This window comes from Schistocerca cancellata, chromosome 5 (genome assembly GCF_023864275.1).
Source record: "Schistocerca cancellata isolate TAMUIC-IGC-003103 chromosome 5, iqSchCanc2.1, whole genome shotgun sequence".
NCBI lineage: Eukaryota > Metazoa > Arthropoda > Insecta > Orthoptera > Acrididae > Schistocerca > Schistocerca cancellata.
The window spans coordinates 129444509-129467375 of record NC_064630.1 but is presented as its reverse complement, the minus strand read 5'-3'; the positions used below and the strand labels follow the sequence as shown (position 1 = coordinate 129467375).

The 22867-nt window shown below is 41.5% G+C and overlaps 1 protein-coding gene across 1 annotated transcript in view; it reads left to right on the top strand.

The window, feature by feature from the left end:
- The first annotated feature begins 578 nt into the window (after positions 1–578).
- LOC126188396 (centrosomal protein of 78 kDa-like) overlaps positions 579–22867 on the top strand; it is a 191041-nt gene continuing 168752 nt past the window's right edge. Inside the window, exons 1-2 of the mRNA XM_049929997.1 lie at positions 579–659; positions 1335–1581. Coding sequence (XP_049785954.1) covers positions 579–659; positions 1335–1581 — 328 coding nt within the window. The remainder of the gene's footprint in view (positions 660–1334; positions 1582–22867) is intronic.

Below are 22867 nucleotides of genomic sequence, written 5' to 3'. Positions count from 1 at the left end.
ACATTCCACACTCTGATCCGTAGAACGCCAGTTTTCTTTCTCCTGATAACGACGTCCTCTTGAGTAGTCCCCGCCCGGAGATCCGAATGGGGGACTATTTAACCTCCAGAATATTTTACCCAATAGGACGCTATCATCATTTAACCATACTGTAAAGCTGCATGCCCTCAGGAAAAATTACGGCTGTAGTTTCCCCTTGCTTTCAGCCGATCGCAGTACCAGCGCAGCAAGGCCGTTTTGGTTAGTGTTACAAGGCGAGATCAGTCAATCATCCAGACTGTTGCCCCTGCAACTACTGAAAAGGCTGCTGCCCCTCTTCAGGTACCACACGTTTGTCTGGCCTCTCAACAGATACCCCTCAGTTGTGGTTGCACCTACGGTACGGCCATCTGTATCGCTGAGGCACGCAAGCCTCCCCACCAACGGCAAGGTCCATGGTTCATGGGGGTAGGACCATTAGTTACAACAAAATACGGTACCTCTTAGGACAGGGCAAAATATTTCCTCTAGAACATTAGTCGATGGTCGGATGGAAATTTTAATTTGAATAATGAATATATTTTTGGATCATTAATGAGATGACTCTCAAGGATGTGGAATATGTAAAAACAAAACTACGGTTTGTTTACATTTTCAATGATGGAGCAACAACAAAGATAGTTAGTACCGTAGTTATTAAAAGATGCTCCTTGTAACAGACCAGTATATTAAACTGTAGTGATTTTGATATTTCACCTGTGTAGTGATCAGTTGAGTATAAAAAGTGGAAACCTTCAATAACTGCATATGGTGTCTGTTTGGCATTCGTTCTAAATTGTGTAATAATATGCACAGATACCCCCAGCCGTATATGCCCAAATCTGAGAGCAGCCATTTGCCATTCCTTGACTCTGTGCGCTACGATACCATACTGATGTATCCGTAAACAGTTTCATTTTTTCTCAGAATTTGTCTTCCTCTTGCCATTTTAAAAAATCGTTATATTTTCTGAAACCAGCATTTTTACCATATTTTGTTTATGTGTACCAGTATGTCCCCTGTTATACGGATTTATTTTGGAAGTATTTTACTTTAACATTTCTTTGTACCCAACCACACTGATATCTTTCCACTTAAATCATGAATGAAATGCATGAAATCAGTTCTTCAGTGTATTCCACTGAAAAAATACAATGAGCATAGAAATAAATAGCCTACTGTATTGCATGTGATGTTAGCTTACTGGTTTCAACATTTCCTACCCAGATGTTACATGTTTTATGTTACATGTTTTAAAAATAAATTAATCATTGTTCTTCAACAATCATATTTTTTGTTTTTTCTTTTCTTTGCAGAAAATGGTTGGCCCTGCCCCAGATAAAAAAATTTGTACTTCAAACTTCTTCTCTGTTTATGATGAGCTCTGTAGAAAGAGAAAGATGATGCCACTTCGTAATGTTAAGGAACATGCATGGAGAAAGAGCATTGATTTTTATACTGATCGAATAAAGTGTGATGAATGGATTCCTATTATAGAGGCAATTTCCACTGACCGGTCATTGCATTATGTTGCTATAAGAAGTCGTTATGAGAAAAAGGGAGGTATGTATCTGCTGGATTAAATATTCACTTTAATTTTACATGACTTAAAAAGCTTTATCTTTCAGGAATTGTGTTCACAATTGTGGTTTCCTCATACCACATTTTCAATTGCTGCAGTTATTTAATAATGGAATAAAATATATGGAGTTGTGTTAACTTATACAACCCGTGTATTTATTTTTCCTGAATACTACCCTTTCACTTCATTTCTTTTTTAACGTTTTCTTCCTTTTTTCATTTTGTCTGGTTGAAAATTATATCACAAGTTCTTTCTAAAATTTCCACAGACACAATAAAGATGTAATTCTTCACTGATTGACTGATATGATAACCTCTAGGATGAAATGTTTTTTGAATGATACTTCGTCCTTCTGTTGATCACATCTTAATTATCTAGAGCGTAGGCATTAGTTGCTACAATCTCAGTTATGCAACTAATCAAGTGAGGTACACTGCTGACTAGAAGTCTCACACTGGTATGAAGATTGTTTCAATTTCTGATTAGTGCAAACATTCAGGAGATACATGGATGTGACTGATACATTGTCCCTCACTTGGTTGCAACTCACACAGCATGTTCTGTATCTGAATGCTTGTACTTAGAGGCAACTTATATCGCTGATTGTCATTATTATTTAATCTAATCATAACAGTATCCATCTTACACTAGTGATATTGAAAGTTTCAAAAATAATTGGTGCACTAAAAAATAAAATATAGAGGGACTGGATGGCATATCAGCAAAAATGGTAAAACACTATGATAGATATCTTGCAAAGCCTCTGGCATTCCTGATAAATTTTTGTAACAAAGGAGGGAGTACTCCCAAAATGTTTAAAAATGAATGAGGTAATGCCACTATTTGAAGGGGGGGGAGGGGGAGGGGCTCAAGGAAACTAAATACCTGTAAGAATCACAACTGTTCTGTCTAATATAGTAGAAGCAGCGAATAAAGATAGAATTATAAACTTCATAGAGAAACAAAACATCATAAATGGAACACACAGATTTAGAAAAGGAAGATCCATTAAGACTACGATATCATTGAGGCCCTGGGTCATCAAATGGAAGTATCTAGCGTGTACTTAAACCTTAAAGGCTGTTTATTATGTGTGTCTTACAATTCTTGTAGAAAAACTGGATTGCTATGGCTAAAGAGGAAAAGCTGCTCATATCACAAAAACATTTCTTGAAAACAGACACTAGTGTGATGAAAAAAAAGTCTACTATGATTTTCTGCAGGTAAAATGTGGAGTAGCTCAGGGTTCAGCTCTAGAACCTCTGTTCCTTTTCTTTTTTATAAGTGATATACCGACTGCAGTAAATGGAAATATGATTATGTACACTGATGATACAACTTTACTAATTTGTAGTGACTCAGTAAAATATGTGGAAAGGAGAGATAGTGATTACATGCATATGACAGAGTGGTATTTTAGAGAAAATAATTTATTTATCAGCAGGAAGAAAACAGTGTGTGCAAAATTTGAAACAAACAGCCCAGATGACTTTATTCTGAGCATTGGGGATGTAGACTTACAAGAAGTGAACTGTAGCAGGTTTCTGGAAATAAAGATGGACAAATTTCTGACATGGTAAAACCACAGTAATAAGATCAGTTCAAACGCAAGTGCAAATATATTCTTAATTTTTTTTTTAAAAAAAGGAAATTACTATATGGCAGACATAGAAACCTTGCTGAAGTATACTATGGACTTATCTTCCCACACATTTTGTACTGTGTACCAATATGGGGAGGAGCAGCAGATTACACTTCAGAGAATTTTAAAACTTCAAAAGGAAGCTCAGATGCATAGCAAAACTAACGCGAATCCTGCACAAACAAATTCAAAGAATATAAAATATTAATTGTGTCAAGTTTGTATATATGTGAGACAATACTTCTTTTGCTGGTAAGTTGCGAAATATCTTTTAACAGAGATGTTCATGACCACAACACAAGAATTAGAGAAAATTACCAAATGTAGAGCAAAAGATTGAAAATGACAGATAGGCACTCTACAGATGCAGGAAGCTTATTTTATAACAGTGTCCCTTAGCATAAAGGAAAACTGAAGGAACATATCATGTGGATGTCGGTATAAGGTGAAGCAGTACTTGTAAGCAAATCCATAGAACAGATGTAAATGTAAAGTTATAAATGGCGTAAAACCATTCCTTTTTCATGTGGAAGCAAATTTACTGAACAAAGGGAAAGTAAAACAAAGTGTGGTGCTGAAAATACAGAAGAGAATATATAGACTTAGTGTATTTGGTGCATATCGATTTAAATTAGTTTTCCGTGTGTATATATGTCTGAATATATTCTATAGTATGGGTAAACCTACATGTTATTAAAAAAAGTAGTTTTTACAGTTTCAGGACATTGTACAGGTTATTCTTCAGAATATGTCAGTTTACAAATTAAAAACTTAGCATTGAACATGTGTTCATCGACTTTGAGAAGGGGTACTTTTAATCCTGACCTGCAATCTTTGACTTAGTCTGGTATGAACGTCCATTGTATGTGCTCACTTGTAATGGTGTATATCATTTATAGTAAAAAGTGTTATGTTCAGTTGTGTGTTGGTGATCTCTTCTGCCCAGAGATTCCATGTGGGAATAGGATTTGCCACACTGATGACCCCAGATGCCTTCCATTCAATCACGTTTTTATGATAAGCATTTATGTTTATGTGCCTAAACTTAAACAATGGACTGGCAACAGTTTTGTGACCCAAAGCCTACCATGGACACACAGAGAGTGTTTTTTGATAGTTCATCCTATACTGATCCTGCACTTGTGTATGCCTACCAGCTCGTCCATCTGTGAATGTAAACTCTAACCTCTCTGGGTCACAGACACCTTGGCGGGAACCACAAGCAGGACAATGTGTCCACTTCCACAGTGTGCCACAAAACCCGATTTCATCCCACACCAAATCAAGCAAGAGATGCCTTCAGCTTTCCTCTGATCCTGCACTCATGTGTACCTAGCAGCTTGCTTTCACCTGTGAATGTGAACTCTAACCTCTCTGGGTCACAGGAACCTTGGCAGGAACCACATACAGGATAATGTGTCTGCTTCCACAGTGTGCCCAATACCCCAATATCATCCCATGCCATGGCAAGAGATGTCTTCAGCTTTCCCAGTGCTGCCGCAGCAGATATATATGTAAACTATATTAGTAGTAAACTATCTAGAGTAATTTATTTATTAAGACAACTCAGAAATTGTGTACCTGAAACATACATCAGATCATCTTATTTTGCATTTTTCCAGAGTATAATATCCTATGGCATTATCTTGTGGGGTAACTGTAGTCATATACATGACATCCTATTATTGCAGAAGAAAGCCATTAGGATAATTACAAATTCCTCACATAAGGCTCATTGCAAACCCTTATTTACTAAACAAAAAATTATGATTATAATAAACCTCTATATATACAATGTCTTAATCTTTATGAAGAAGAACCTACAAGATGTGAAACGTAGAGAAAATGTACATTGTTACAACACAAGAAGCATCAAACACATATACACGCCTTACCACAGACTATCAAAATCAATAAATAGCTATGAAGTCACAGGACACAAGCTATTTAATAAGCTGCCACATGCCATACAGGATCTTCCTGAACATACATTCAAAGAAAGACTGCATGAATGGTTTATTGCCCACCCGTTCTATGATATCAATGAATTCTTCAACTGTAAAACGCAGTAATCCGACAGATGACCCACTGTACATTTATTGTAATATAAGCTAAAATATTTCAGTAGTCAATACCTTATCACACTGTATTATAAATTGTAACTTCATTTGACGTTGTCAATTGCTGTAATGGCCTAAAGACAATAAAATCTTTATTATTATTATTATTATTATTATTATTATATGTACTGACCATGGATGCATCAACTGCATGCTCATCTGTGACAACCGTGTCTTGTACCATGTGCAGACAGAGCATCACTACCACAACCCCCACCCAGACTTCAGATGAGGTGCCACTTTCTGGGTCCATGCCACCATCGCGGTCGAAAAACTGCTGCTCACCTCTTCCTGCGCTGCTGCAGCAGGTGATTGTTGGATGTCTCCTGCAGAACTCCAAAACATGGTTCCCCTTGGTCAATAACTTGTTGGATACTCATATATTCTGAGTGACAATGTGTGATTCATGTGCCTGGTTAGCCACTTACATGAAGAACCAGACATCATCAGTGACCTGCTGCTAGATCCAACATGTCAATATGCTACACCATGCATTATTGAACGTCTATCTGCCCTCTTGCCAAAGCTATTCACTACACCATTAATGACTTATATCTGCAGGAGCAGACCCTGTCTCAATTGTGGCACCATCTGTGCTCCCAAGCCACATCTGAGAAGCTGCTAGACATTGTGCTTTGAGTCCTTGGCTTGTTAAATTGCTGTCCAATCTTCAACTATGTCCCCTGTCTCACAAGTCTGCTGTTTCAGAAGAGAAACTCCATCTTGCAGACAGTATTAGCCAGCATCAAAAGCTTGTTCCCTCTGGCAGCTCACCCATGGATTCAGAGGTTGTAGTCCTCCTGCCTCAGTCCAGATGCTTCTTTACCCTGCAATGGCCATGCGTGCGGCACACACTCTCAGCAGCTATGTCCAGTGCCAGCTGGCGGTCAACTTCTGGCACCATATGTGCCTCCTGTGCCTGCTTCCCACTCTTCTCCTTAGGCTGAATGAGTACACAGTGCGTCAAACAGCTCGGGTGATACACAGCAGAGACACATCTGCATACCCATTATGTTGGTACCATGTGACTTTCAGTGATACTGCATGGTCTTGTCATCCACCATGTGCATACCCAAACTCCGGTTGCGAGTCCATTTAGGGGCCACGACTCACGGCGTGTTGCCCGTCTGCTTAGTCATCCAATACAGTGAATGACCCTGCCTGCACTCTCCACTTTGTCATCGACACCAGGGCTGATACCAGCATCATTCCACCATCATGCACTCCTTCAAGTCTTCTTCCTGCATTACTGTTCCTCCATGCAGCCACCAACTCCAACATACTTGTCCATGGCTCAGCAGATATTCATCTGCAATGCATCCTGGGTCTGGTATTCTGTTGGACCTTCCAGATCACTAATGGCGACTGCCCCATTCTCAGGATCAACTTCCTCAAACATTTCAGCCTCTTGCCGGACCTCCAATCAGCTACTCTGCTTCTCCATGCACCTCTTGCATTCCAGGTACCTTTGTCATCACCCCCTCTCAGAACTTTGCACTTGTCTGTGCTACCTCGAAGTACTCATGTTTGACAGCGGATCTTGTCAATTTGCTGACCCAGCTTTCGACTTACCGCCCACAGTTTTCTGACCTCCATGCCAACAACAACAACAACAACAACAACACCAACAACCCGCATCATCTGATTTCCAATGCATCAGCCAACTTTGCGCATGCTATCCACATGGTCACCAACCTCACCACATTACAGCCAAACACGTCACTGAGGCTCCTGACCTGCCTGTGTCTCCACCTTAACCACAGTCTTAACAAGTCAGTGGCAATTAAACTTACAGCATTTTGTGCATCTTACCTTTGTCGATGAGTGTTGTTACGTTTGTACACATTCCATTATAGGTAATGTTACTAATGGTACCCGCCATAGGCTAGTTAATACTGAGGCCCCTTTCCTCTCCCTGTCCAGTATAAGGCTCACCCCCTCTGCGCCACCAAATTGCACACATTAAGGCTGCAACACAGGACCTGTTTGATTCTGGGATTGTGTAATAGTCGTCTCTTATACATCTTATGCCTAAAAAAGATGGTTCTTTCTGCTTGTGTGAGGTCTACCGCAAACTCAATGCTTGGATGATCCTTGACAGTTATCCGATTCCTCACATCTAGGATTTTGCCCAACATCTGCAAAGTGCACAGATTTTCAGTGTTATTGACTGCTGAAAGGGTTATCATCAACCCCTTATGCACAATATATCTAAAACCACTATTATTACATCGTTTGGATTATTTGAATACGGCTACATGCCTTAAGGTCTTAAAAGTGGCACACAGATGTAGCAATGATTTTTTGACTCAGTCTTGTTCCCTTTCCCTTTCTACTATGCTCACCCTGAAGATATTCTCATCTACCCCTTCTGCCGAAGAACATGATTTCGATTTATCTCGAGTTCTCAAAACATTCGTCAACAATGGCTTTAAGATAAACCATGATAAATGTCAGTTATGTGCTACCAGTGTCTCTTTCCTGGGCCATACCATCTCCACTGATGATATTCACCCTGAATCCAATCACATCACATTCCTCTAGATTTGCAGTTACCCAAAATATTTCATGACCTCCATCATTTGCTAGGAATGGTCAGTTTTTTCCAATGGCACATCCCTCACACTGTGTCCCTCAAGCCCCTCTGACATGTGCCTTGGCAGGCAAATACACTTCCAGCGCCGGTAAAGCACTATGATCTGATGAGACGCAGCGCACTTAAAAGAGCACTGGCCAATACTGCCACACTCATACACTCCATTAGTGACATGCACATTTCTATCAATACAGATGTGAGCGAGTCTTCGATTAGTGCCATCCTGCAACAGCACACGAATGACTCGACACACCCTCTTCATTTCTTTCCCAAAAACTTACCACCTCACAACATAAGTGGTGAGCCCTTGATAGGGAACTTTTGGCAATATACGATGCGGTCCACCCCTTCTGCAAGAACATAGAAGGCTGGTATGTAACTATACATACAGATCACAAACCACTAGCTGATACCATCCATAATTCTGCTAATGATTTGCTTGCTGCCCCACTGCTTTCATCACATATACCTCATTTGCCAGTAAACCACTGATTTCTGTTATACAAAAGGAACTGAGAATGTTGTCGCTGACTACATGTCTCGTGTACACACTATCTCTTCAACACTATATCTTCACTGTTGGACTTGGACTAACTTGCATGGCTCCAATAGGATGACCCCAGTATAGATCATTTACTATGAGGTAATGATATCTCATTGGTTATTGAGCTATGATGTCCATCTGGCTCTTCAAACATGGTACTATGTGACACTTCCACAGGTAGTCTACACCCTCTCATCCCCATCCCCCTACACCAGAAAGTCTTCTCGGTGATCCACGACATTGTGCATCCAGGTATTAAGGCTATTGCATGCGCTGTTACTGAATATTTAGTTTAGATGGGCATTAAGTCAAAGTGTCTCATCTGGACATGCGCATGTCTCCTATTCCAACGCAGTAAAGTCGGACACCATTCCCACCCTTCTCTGGGTCAGTTCAATATCCATAAAGGGCAGTTTTGACACATTATCTCGACCTCATTGGTCCTCTCCCTCCTCAGTGGGTTGCTGATACTTTCTGTCCATTATTGACTGTGTCACCAGGTGGGTCAAAGCTGTTTCAAGTCTGCTCATTATTGGAGATATTGTTGCTCAGGCATTTGTCACCTTTTGGATTCCTTACTTCAGTTTCCCCTCTTCTATTACTACTTATCAGGGATGACAGTTTGGATCTATCCTTTTCACCAGACTGTGCAACTTGTGCAGTGCCAATAAATTCACACTACTGTCAAAGAAAATGCTTGCACATGAGTTTTCAGTAGCATCACATGCTCTCTCTTTCCATATGAGAGCAGTCATTGTTGCAAAATATTTCAGCAAAAGCAATCACTTCACTAGCAGCTGGGAGCCTGGACCCTGCAGTCTAATGGGCTGGTTGAGTTCTGGCACCCAATCCTTCAGGCAGCGTTCATGTCATTCTATTTCCTGGTCCTATGCTCTCTTCTGGATCCTGCTTGGAATGGCATTTAGGGTGGACTTATGGACATCCCTGGCTCACATACGTTATAGCGAACCCTTGAGCTTGCCTGCTGAATTTGTCGAAGACTCTGAGCCTCCACTCTGTTCTGAGCTCTCAACTTTGGTCGAGCGTGACCGCACTCACTCACATTGCTCACATCTGTACCCCATCTCTGTGTGCCCACACTGCCTCGTGTCTTTATTCATAAAACTTTAGAGCACTGTGACTATGTAATACTCCTTGATGACACCATGCAGTCAGCTCTCCAACTGCCTTATTCGGGCCCTCACAAAGTGCTCTGTTGCTCCACCTGAAACTTTGACATCCTCGTTCATGATAAGCTGCAAACCATTTCCATCAACATATTCAAGCCAGTTTGGATGCTTCATGATGATCTTCCCACTACCAATACCTGACTGATGAGTTTGCTCCTGCTCCCTCCTTGCTGTCTACCTCTCACATTTGATCCATGTGATTCATGTGTTCTGAGTGCTTTGGGTATTGCATTTGACAGTTTTTCCCCCAACATGGCCTCCACAAGCACTTTCCTTTAGCTTTCCACATTTCCCACTCTCTCCTACATTCCACACTTCTATGTTGACATCTGTTCTCTGTTGGTCGATGACATCTTCTTGCAGTTATGTGACAGTACTCTCTTTGTGCTTCACTCACCTCCTTGTATGCTCGATGACTCCACACATCATGTCACACTCCTGCACATCTTCAACATTCCTCCTAATGTGGAAGAAAATAATATCATCGCCTTGATCGATGACCTCAACAGCCTTACCATCTGCATGTCTTTTGCCGCTCACGCAGCTGGCACAGTGTGGAACCAATCGATTCCCATCTCCTGCACTGGTCCTCCACTCCACTCTCTGACATATCATGAAAACTACACTCAGGCTGGTGAAACATGTCACTTGATACCTCATGTGTAGTTGGCTATAATACGATTACGAGGTTGCAATAGCTGCCACTGCACACACCCACAGCTCCGAAGTGTTTTGTAAATGTAAGCTACAGTCAACATATATTTAAACTGTTGCATGATAATGTGTACATAAGTACAACAAAGTATTTTTTTTTCTAACAGTGGACAGAACAACATTGGAGAAAAACATTTTGATAGTACATGAAGCCAGGAAATAAATGACACGTGAAGTTAATGACAATGTCTATGAGAGGTCATTCCAAATTGTTACTGTAAATACACTCCTGGAAATTGAAATAAGAACACCGTGAATTCATTGTCCCAGGAAGGGGAAACTTTATTGACACATTCCTGGGGTCAGATACATCACATGATCACACTGACAGAACCACAGGCACATAGACACAGGCAACAGAGCATGCACAATGTCAGCACTAGTACAGTGTATATCCACCTTTCGCAGCAATGCAGGCTGCTATTCTCCCATGGAGACGATCGTAGAGATGCTGGATGTAGTCCTGTGGAACGGCTTGCCATGCCATTTCCACCTGGTGCCTCAGTTGGACCAGCGTTCGTGCAGGACGTGCAGACCACGTGAGACGACGCTTCATCCAGTCCCAAACATGCTCAATGGGGGACAGATCTGGAGATCTTGCTGGCCAGGGTAGTTGACTTACACCTTCTAGAGCACGTTGGGTGGCACGGGATACATGCGGACGTGCATTGTCCTGTTGGAACAGCAAGTTCCCTTGCCGGTCTAGGAATGGTAGAACGATGGGTTCGATGACGGTTTGGATGTACCGTGCACTATTCAGTGTCCCCTCGACGATCACCAGTGGTGTACGGCCAGTGTAGGAGATCGCTCCCCACACCATGATGCCGGGTGTTGGCCCTGTGTGCCTCGGTTGTATGCAGTCCTGATTGTGGCGCTCACCTGCACGGCGCCAAACACGCATACGACCATCATTGGCACCAAGGCAGAAGCGACTCTCATCGCTGAAGACGACACGTCTCCATTCGTCCCTCCATTCACGCCTGTCGCGACACCACTGGAGGCGGGCTGCACGATGTTGGGGCGTGAGCGGAAGACGGCCTAACGGTGTGCGGGACCGTAGCCCAGCTTCATGGAGACGGTTGTATGGTCCTCGCCGATACCCCAGGAGCAACAGTGTCCCTAATTTGCTGGGAAGTGGCGGTGCGGTCCCCTACGGCACTGCGTAGGATCCTACGGTCTTGGCGTGCATCCGTACGTCGCTGCGGTCCGGTCCCAGGTCGACGGGCACGTGCACCTTCTGCCGACCACTGGCGACAACATCGATGTACTGTGGAGACCTCACGCCCCACGTGTTGAGCATTTCGGCGGTACGTCCACCCGGCCTCCCGCATGCCCACTATATGCCCTCGCTCAAAGTCCATCAACTGCACATACGGTTCACGTCCACGCTGTCGCGGCATGCTACCAGTGTTAAAGACTGCGATGGAGCTCCGTATGCCACGGCAAACTGGCTGACACTGACGGCGGCGGTGCACAAATGCTGCGCAGCTAGCGCCATTCGACGGCCAACACCGCGGTTCCTGGTGTGTCCGCTGTGCCGTGCGTGTGATCATTGCTTGTACAGCCCTCTCGCAGTGTCCGGAGCAAGTATGGTGGGTCTGACACACCGGTGTCAATGTGTTCTTTTTTCCATTTCCAGGAGTGTATGTGCATATAAAATGTCATATAATAATATAAACCTAAACATAGCAAAGAACATGCTGTCCACATCCTTAGAACAAAATAAAGCAAAAGATGGATAGTCTACTTGGTTGCATAGAGCAAGAATTAATTCTGTATGCATTTTCATTCACCAACTTACAATGTCAGTGGCGCAATTCCAATCAGTTCTCTTTCACTATCACCAGAATCAGCACCAAAATTGTCATCAGCTGTTCTCCAGGCTGTCCAATACATCCGTCGCCATCAGCGTATACAGTATATTATATGTTCAGATTCGCTCAGCTCTCTCCTCAGTCTCGTAGCTCTTTACCCTGTCTACCCTCTGGTCCACCGGATTCAGGACTGCCTCCACTTGGGGGGCGTCTCTGTGGCATTCCTCTGGATCCCAGGACACGTTGTTATCCGTGGGAACGAGGTGGCCGATATAGTGGCCAAGGCTGCTGTCTCTCTTCTTCAGCCTACTGTTCGCATGGTTCCCTTCGCTGATCAACAGAGTGTTTTACGTTGTCGTGTTGCTCATCGTTTATGGCACACACATTGATCTACACTTCCCAATAATAAATTGCGGGACGTGAAAGCTCTTCCCTGTGCTTGGACCTCTTTCTCTTGAACTCGTCGTCGGGAGGAGGTAATTTTAACTAGACTCCGGATAGGCCACTGCCTTTTTAGCCATCGACATCTTTTAAGTGGTGATCCTCCCCCTCTTTGTCCCCACTGCTCTCAACTGTGGACAGCGAGACACCTTTTACTTCAGTGCCCCTATTTTCTGCTACGCACCTGTTTACAGCTGTCGCTGGATATATCTTCCATTTTAGCAGATGACACATGCTCAGCCAATCGCGTCCTCGAGTTTATCAGTGTCAGTGAGATGACATCGGTCATTTGAAGCTCTTTTTGGGGAAAACAAACCCCGCCCCCCCCTTCTATAGTGGTTTTCTAATATTTCCTTCTGTTTTTTAGTTTCCCCACTTTTTGAGTTTCGCTCCCATTGCTGCTGATTTCCAAATTGTTTTCTTTCTTTTTTTTTTTTTTTAACCCTTCCCTAAGCCACAGATTGGGCACTAATGACTGTAGCAGTTTTGTGCCCTAAAACCATAAAAAAATCAAGAGAAATTATTAACTGTTTGTTCTCATTTATAATTCTGTCTATAGTCTGTGCTTCTCTTATGAATGTACCAAATGGTCTACTTTCTTCCTCAATGAGGTGGCGTCTACAGTAGCCATACCTTCATGTAGCAGCCTTTCCACTTCTGTTATTGTAAAATTCTTGTTGATATTTCAAATTTAGGCCTTGATATCACTCCAAACCAATTCATATGGGTTAAAATTGCAGTGATAAGGTGGTAGCCTAATTACCGTACGATCTTGTTCCCTTGGCATCACAGCTTATTTTGTTTTACAAATGAATATAACAGGAGCTTTGTTGTGCTCATGTTCACAGCAATGTCTCTCATTTGCAACCACTGCATAGTTTCTTTGTGGTCACTGATTGTGGAGTTTTGTCTAAAATCACAGAACGGTAAGATGCATTATCTGTTACAGACACTGTCGGAACACTAAACTGGAGCAACAAATCTGTAAACCATTGCAGAAACTGTGGGTGATCCATATTTTCATGATAGGCACAGGTTTTTCTTGGTCAAAAAACTACAAGTCCTTCATGCACAAAACATTTTGAAGAACCTGCATGAGCCACACTTAATTGGGATGCTTTTCCTGTTGGCTGATGACCACTGCTATTCAAATTATTTGTCTGTCCAACATATATTAACTGATTCTCCAATGTTGACCCAGGTTTTGTCTAACCCTATAATTGGACATATATCCTTTCCTACAATTTTATGTAAAAAAACACCATGAGCTGCAATGACGTGAGCTTTTTCAACTAACAGTTTTCGTCCATGTAACTTTTTATAGCAGACACCTATATTTTTTACCATTATTTTTAAGTGATTTTTTCTCCACAGGGCTTCTCTTGCACCTTTACCTTTTCGAAAGCCAAACCTGGTCATCCTCTTAACAGATCCTCAGTTTCCTTTTTGCATCTTCCGCATATTACTCATGTCAGGAACTTGGATGCATGAACTGCTAAGCTGATTATGTGATAGTTCTCGCATTTGTCTGCTTTTGCTATCTTTGGGGTGTGTGGATTATATTTTTCCAGAAGTCTGGTGGTATGTCTCCAGTCTTACAGATTCTACACACCAACTTGAATGATCATGTGGCTGCCATTTACTCCAATGATTTTAGAATTTCCAAAGGAATGTTGTCTATGACTTTCACCTTATTTGATTTCCAGAGTTTATCAACTCTGGATCTCCTATGTCTTCCATATTGACTCTTATTCCTTCAGGATAGTCTTTTCACTTATCCACTTATCCATTTTTGCCATGGCTGTCCTGCTCTTCTTATTTATTTAATTCCTAAGTGACTTAACATTCCTGTATTCCTGGCTTTTCCTGAACATTTTTGTACTTCCATTATTCATGAATCATTTAAAGTATTTCTTCTGCCACCCAAGGTTTCTTCACAGCTACCTTTCTTGTACGCATATCTGACTGTCCAGCTTCTGAGAGGGACCCTGTTAGAGATGTCAAGTGAACTGTGTATCGCAACAGTCATGTCGTGTCATAGCAGTCATTGTAGTCTCTGATTGCTTGAGCTATTACTTTGTTTCATACTGTTATATAATTGTACAAAGTGAAAGACAGAGAGAGAGACTGTGCTTGTTGAGTATGAATGCAGGCAGAATGGGCTGCTATCTCCAAACAGCTAAAACACTGTTTGCAACGATGCTCAGGCTTCAGGCTGCTACCTTGGGCTGTTCCAATGTTGGGGCACCTTGGGTAAAGGCTGTGCATCTGTAGGATCATCTGCAATCCCTGATGCCATTGTAGCTCTCAATGCACATAACATGGCTAGTTTGACCTCAAGTAAGGATATATTGTGAACAGTTATAGGCGCTAAACCTCTGAGCAGTAGGTGTACTAGGTACTGGGTGGATAGATAATCCATTTCATCCTTAACAGCAGATAAGAGGAGACCAAAATGAAATTTTCACTTTGCAGCAAAGTGTGCACTGATATAAATCTTCTGGCAGGTTAAAACTGTGTGCTGTACCAAGACTCAAACGTGGTACATTTGCCTTTTGCAGACAAGTGCACTACCAACAGAGCTACTGGAGCACAACTCACGATCCATCGTCATAGCTAAATTTCCACCAGTGCCTCATATCCTGGGGAGAAAGGATCATTGCCATAAAGGTATGTCCACACAATGCTGCTTTTGTTGTTCACAATTGCAGACAAACAGGAATAAAAGAGCCTGCACAAAAATTTGTGGAAAGAGCATGTGTACGCATGGGCATTCTTGTGTCTGCATGGTGCCTCACAGTGCAAGCAATCTTCCTTGCTTGGGAGTTTGTCCTGCTTTTCTTCTGATGAAAACATGACAGAAAGAAAAACACAAAGAGGATAGCTAAAGGAGTATCTAAATAACAAAGATAGAGAGAAGAAATTGAAAAGAAGAAGGCTGAAGAATGCCAGAGTAAAATTACACTTATGAATTTGAGGAAAAATAAAAGTCGTTTTGAGTTAAGTAAACTAGGCTGTCATCTGTTACGTACACTATTGTAAATTGGAAAAAGAACACCAAGAATTCAAAGGGAAATTTTAGTATCACACTCGTGAGGACTTATGCAGAAAACAATCACTCCAACAGAACCACATGTATCTGAATAGTTGACAGAGCTTGTGAAATGTCAGTGCTAGTACCCAGTATAATCTCCTTTTGCAGCAAAGTTGCTACTCACCATATAGCGGAGATGCTCAGTCGCGGTAGGCACAACTAAAAAGATTCACACAATTATAGCTTTCGGCCATTAAGGCTTTTGTCAGCAATACACACACATACACACATGCACACACACTCACACACACACAACTTGTACACACATTTGCAGTTTCAGACAACTGAAACCACACTGCGAGCATCAGCACCATTGCATGATGGGAGTGGCGACTGGGTGGGGTAAGGAGGAGGCGGGGATGGGGAGGGGGAGGGATAGTATGGTGGGACAGTGATATTTGGTATGTTGATAGAGACACTAACAAACACAAACACACACACAAAATGCAAACATTCGCAACCCACAGTTGCTTCATCAGGAAAGAGGGAAGGAGAGGGAAGGACGAAAGGATGTGGGTTTTAAGGGGGAGGGTAAGGAGTCATTCCAATCCCGGAAGCGGAAAGACTTACCTTAGGGGGAAAAAGGGACAGGTATACACTCACACACACACACATATCCATCCGCACATATACAGACACCAGCAGACATATGTCTGCTTGCCTTCAGACTGAAGATCACAACAACAACATGAGTCTCAACCACTTTCTACAACTCCACAGTAGTCATCAATGATATAGGCCTGTAATAAGTAAATCTGTGCAACAAAGCCTTTCTGTGTGTGAGATTGACCTCTAGCAGTTTCCAACCACTTTGAATATATCATTTTTTCAGGGGCCTATGATTAATCATTGCTGAAGAGGAGCAAGTTCTTTCACATAATCTACCCAGAATCATACAGGTATTCCATCAGGTTCAGTCACCTTTTACCTTTTGAGTAATTTCAGTTGATTCAACATTCTGAAGTCACTTATCTTTATCTCTGTCATTTCAATATATGTGCAATAACTGAAAAACGAAGCCATAATATGATTTTTCCCAGTGAAACAACTATGCATTATATAATTATGGCCTTCTCATTGTCATTCTCTGCTTTGGTCAAGTATGATCTCTTAGTGGCTACATATACTGCTGGAAAATGAAAAAAGAACACCTTGACACAAGTGCTAAGGCATGCCACACTTGCACGGGACATTGCCAGAGGGCAGTTATTGCGAGGACCAAATGTGCAGTGCTGTGGACAAACCATGAAATGCATTCTCAGCCATGGAACATTGGAAGATTCGCAGCAGTTGTTCACTTCCAGAGTCAGTAGCAGCCAGTTTGTTGTGGCAGCTCTGCCTGTGTCTGCAAGATTGTTAGCATGTGTGACACTGTGGATGTGAACCGTTTGTACAATTGTTGGAGTTTTGAGTGAGGGCGTAAAGTGTGTCCATAGGAGGCTAGGCTTGCGTTACATTTCGGGCAAGAGTTCTCCATGCTGAATCAGTGTTGTTGCCAGTGGTCAGCAGAAGGTGTACATGTCCGTGAGCCTGAGTCCAGACAGCAGCAATGCACAGATGTGTGCCATGACCATCACACCTTATGAAGTGGATTTTACATTGTTTGATGGAGCCATATATTTTTTGCTTGCAAAAATCAAATCATGGCTAACATTTCATCCATGGTGGAACAGTCATGTCAATTTCATTGTCCTGACTTGTTGGGCTCACCACATCGGAATAATAACAATAGGAAAAATTCTAAACTTAAAGATTATTCAAGGCATCAAGATACAGTTGTTGCTTTTCTGTTTCAACAGATATAGAAGAGTTTAATACACGAGAGAGAGCCACTAAAGCAACTGGGAGGCCCGCTATACAAACAAAGTTTGTGATGGATCTTCTTCTCAGAGCTCTTCATAACTGTATTTCCAGATCTACACATCTAACATGTCTAGTACTGGAAGGTCTTGCTCTGACAGAAGAATACTTATCTTTGTTGTGTGCTGTAAGTATTATCTAAGAGATGTTTGATGATATTTAAACAGTAATGCTCATGATCACTGTATAAATGAAAATGAGTATGGCAGACTCTGTAAATAAGCAATGTTTGATTCATTTAATTCCATAATGAAGAATGTCATAAGAAAATGCCCTCATGAACATTTGAACTGGAGATAGATGCTGTGTTGGAGAGGGAGAGCACTCTTTTCAACATGGTGAATGGTTCAGTGTGGTGTAGTTTTGAAAGGAATGGAACTGGAAAAAATGTATTATCCTTGAAAAATTTAAAGCAGACAATATGATGAAAGCAGATAACTTAACAAAATGATAAATGAAAGCAGTATTTTTTCATGTGTTCAGTAAGTCAAGTGACATATTTTTGTCCCTATTAAGAGCAATTGCACATTTACTGCCTCATTGTAATTGCATCACATTTCACTGATAAGCCTATTTTGTTCCTGTTTACAGTTTATATGTTGGCTTTATCTTCTATCAAGTTCAATGTCTCACTAATGCATGACCAGAGAAAGCGACCACTCACTTTCTCTGAATGAAAAGTGAGTTTTCCTTTTAATCATTAAAATCATAGCTTATTTATTATTGACTCACTTTTCTCAGAAACATTGTCAGTTTGTCTCATTGTGAAACCACAAGTTATCAGTCGTGTATAACTACCTTGAAATTTGCTCCATTCTCTGTTGAATGTTGTATCATTTTCCTTGGTGGCACTAGTGTCCATGGAGAATGAGTAAACTTACAGATGGTGCACCATTCAAGTGGCTGCAACAACAACAACACAAAATCCCCATGTTCAGTGTATTTTTACTCTACAATTTCTTGTCCGACCTACAAAAGAACTATATCTCTGAATTTTTCTCATACAGATCTTCTATTCTGAAGCAACAAATGCCACCACTCAGAAAAAAATGCCTCTATCACCGTGATTAATGATGTTGCAGAAACAGATTGATATTTGCTTAATGAGCCCTTGGTCACTACCTGTCAACATAAAAAGAGATTATAAATATTTTTAATGTGCAGAATGTTATTAGATGTGGAGTAGTGAGGCACTTCACCCTACAGATTGTGATCATATTGCCCAGAATATATTCATCACAAATGTTGAATGCTACAGCAGCCATTCTAACAGCTGGTTAACTTTATTCTTTAATTAATCCACATTCCTGGAGGTTTTCCATCATAATGGGATTAACTGGGTATCTTGAAAGATCAATCAACTGATTCCATTTGCGGCAACTGCATTGTCCCGATGAAAATGAGTATTTTCTGTTTCGCAATCCAAGTCCCCTTTATGTATTTTTCATTCAGTTGATTGAAAAGTATTCAAAAGTTTTTGTTTTTCCCTTTTCAGGGAAATTAAAATTGGGAGAAGGAATCCTATTGAAAGATGAAATTGACTTTGGATTTTTGATGCTGGTACACTGAGACTGATTGATAGGACATATCCTCAAGATTCAAGGAATTCTCAGTGTGGTAATGGAGGGTGATGTGGAAGGTCAAAATTGTAGTTGAAGACCAAGGCTTGAATATAATAAGAAGGTTTAAATAGATGTCAGTTGCAGTAGTATCCAGAGATGCAGTGGCCTGCACAGGGTAGACTTGTGTGGAAAGCTGCATCAAACCAGTCTTCAGTCTTGTAACCTGACGTGGGTTGTGACATACATAGTTTAGAAGCTCACTCTCAGATCAGAGGTGATGTGGGATGGTTAGGTCATCCTTTTCTTGGTACATGAGTGGCTTTGTACAGGAGTGAAACAGTGATGGGGTCAAGCTGAGATTTTGCAGGTAGAGACAGTACAGATAGACTTGGATATCAGGCTAAAGGAGGAAGATATGGTAAATGATAGTGAAATGAGAATCTGGGTTGGCTACTGGTCTGCTTTTTTATTGCGTCTTCATGTGTCAGGTATGAAGGGTGCAGAGACTGTTTTATACTAGATTCTCCAACCAGTTACCAGAATAAATGCCCACCCTGGCCTATAACTTTGTTAAGATTTGCATATGAACAGTATAATATGGTACTACATATGACAAACCATGAAAGTGGTGGGTTCTATTGCTTTAATGGAACTCTTAGGTTCAAGTGTTCGCTGCAGTGTAAATGACATACAGACATAGGTTCTTGTAGACAAATATGTAGCCCAGGGGTATATAATGGACTAACAGCAAGCTTTGCAAGTCCTTAGTGCACAGAGTTAATTGAGTCTGACTGCTCACATACATATTATCTGCTGTAGGCTTGTTCATCCAAAGCTGCTGTCATTAGCTGGAACACTTGAATTTAGCTGCACTCTGCCAAACTCTCTTGATGTTTGAGAGCCTCTACATATGACGTTTTAGGCATTATGCTTGTACAAGATATGTGACTGCATCCCTTTTTACTGCCAATTAGCAATCAGTAAGCATGAAATCAGCAGTTTCCCAATGTTTGTCAACCTAAGTTATCAGGCTTACAGCTAATATTCACCTTTAGATGATTTTTCTCTTTTATGTGGCAGCTCTTCATGTTTCAGTCATTACACCTTCCTTATTGGGGAAAGATTCACCCTCAAATCTTAGACATTAATTTTACACTTCTTTCTTACACGAGTTACATTTTATATACATAAATACACAGATTTCTCTTTTCTTTTTCCATATAAGTGTACATATGTAGATTAGATTTTTCCCTTGATAATACATCCCCATAACACAAGTGTGAACAATAAGTAATCCCATCTTCCACATTCTTCATCTGTGCTCTTGTGTATCTGGTGACGTAGCACTCTGGTTGGGAATAACTTCACTTGGGGGGGGGGGGGATGCAAGTGAGATTTTACCATGAGCTAACCTAACACTTCTCTTCTGGCCAGTTTCAGCACTGAATGCTGCATCTGAGAAGTTTAAGTGTAACTCCTGTAGTTATGAGGGTGTTGGTGATCACTAACATATAAAAGAAAATCTATGTTTTCCAGTTGGATCACTGTTTATGTTACCTTTTATGTAACCCTAACCTATTTTCTAAATCATGCATCCACCACCCTATACCTTTCAGGTTCAGCAAGTGATGTATGAGGGTGAGTCAAATGAAAACCTTAAATATTTTTTAAATATTATTTATTGTGCAGAAGTGGTACAAAGCTGTATTGCTTTTCAAGATAATCTCTCCCACACTCAATGCAAGTCCTCCAGCGCTTACAAAATGCATAAATTCCTTTAGAAAAAAATTCTTTTGGTAGCCCGCGCAACCACTCATGCACCGCGGAATGTCTTTCCTCCCATTGCATTTTTGAGTGCTTCAAACATATGGAAGTCACTTGAGGCAAGGTCAGGTGAGTATGGTGGATGAGGAAGACACTCAAAATCCAGGTCTGTGATTGTTGCAACTGTTGTAAGGGCAGTGTGGGGCCTTGCATTGTCATGTTGCAAAAGGACACCTGCTGACAGCGATCCATGTCACTTTGATTTGATTGCAGGCTGCAGATGACTTTTTAGGAGATCTGTGTATGATGCACTGGTGACAGTGGTCCCTCTAGGCATGTAATGCTCCAAAATGATGCCTTTTTCGTCCCAGAAGAGAGTCAGCATTACCTTCCCTGCTGATGGTTCTGTTCAAAACTTCTTTGGTTTTGGTGATGAGGAATGGCGCCATTCCTTGCTTGCTCTCTTCATTTCCGGTTGATGGAAGTGAACCCAGGTTTCATCCCCAGTAACGATTGTTGCAAGGAAGCCATCACCTTCTCATTCAAAGCGTCGAAGAAGTTCTTCACAAGCATCCACACATCGTTCTCTTATTTCAGGAGTCAGCTGCCATGGCAAACATCTTGCAGGCACTTTGGGGAACTGGAGCACATCATGCACAATGTGGTGTGCTGACCCATGACTAATCTGTAAACATGCTGCAATGTCATTCAGTGTCACTTGGCAGTTTTCCTTCACTATGGCTTCAACTGCTGCGATGTTCTGTGGAGTCACAACTCGTTGTGCCTGACCTGGATGAGGAGCATCTTCCACTGAAGTCACACCATTTGTGAACTTCCTACTCCATTCGTAGACTTGCTGCTGTGACAAACAAGCATCACTGTACTGAACCTTCATTCGTCGATGAATTTCAATAGGTTTCACACCTTCACTACACAAAAACCGAATAACAGAATGCTGTTCTTCCCTGGTGCAAGTCGCAAGTGGGGCGGCCATCTTTATACTGATACTGCGACGGTATGTGTGCATCTGCACTATGTTGCCACCTACAGGCCATTCTGCACACTGTTTGTAGCATGCTTACCAGCTTACAGGATAATGGCGTGAAATTTCGATTTGTTATTACAAATTTAAGGTTTTCATTTTACTCACTCTCGTATGTCTGCAGGTGTGGGGAAGCCTATTTCTCTATCTTCATCACTATCTGCCTTTATTTTATTTCAAATGGGACCTCTTTCATGGATAAGTTAACATTGGATAGTATGTCCAGAAGGTTCGCTCAGTTTGTATTGTCTGCTGGGTGTGTAGTAGTCTGCTCACCATATACTGTACACTTTCCCAAGAATGTTAGTTTACCTCTTCCTTTCACTATTATATCTATTGATTCATGACCATCATGTAACAGCGTTAATCTTCCGCTTTGTGGGCCATGTAGGTCCATTCATTTGGTTCCGGGGTTATCCAAATGCTATTTGTGATTGATACTATTTTCTTGATATAGTTACTTCGAAACTCTTGCATGGTTGTTTCAACAGATCTATCTTACAGAGGTTGTGCTCTTATTGTTTTTAATTGCAGATGTGGGCTTGTGCATCTTTTGGGCTTGTGCTAATGCTTTGCAATATACATTATGTGATCAGAAGCATCCGGACATATGGCTGAAAATGACTTACAAGTTCATGGCGCTCTCCATCGGTAATGCTGGAATTAGATATGGTGTTGGCCCACCCTTAGCCCCGATGACAGCTTCCACTCTCACAGGCATACATTCAATCAGGTGCTGGAAGGTTTTCTTGGGGAATGGCAGCCCATTCTTCACAGAGTGCTGCACTAAGGAGAGGTATCAATGTCGGTCGGTGAGGCCTGGAACGAAGTCAGCATTCCAAAACATCCCAAAGATGTTCTGTAGGATTCAGGTTGTGATGGTA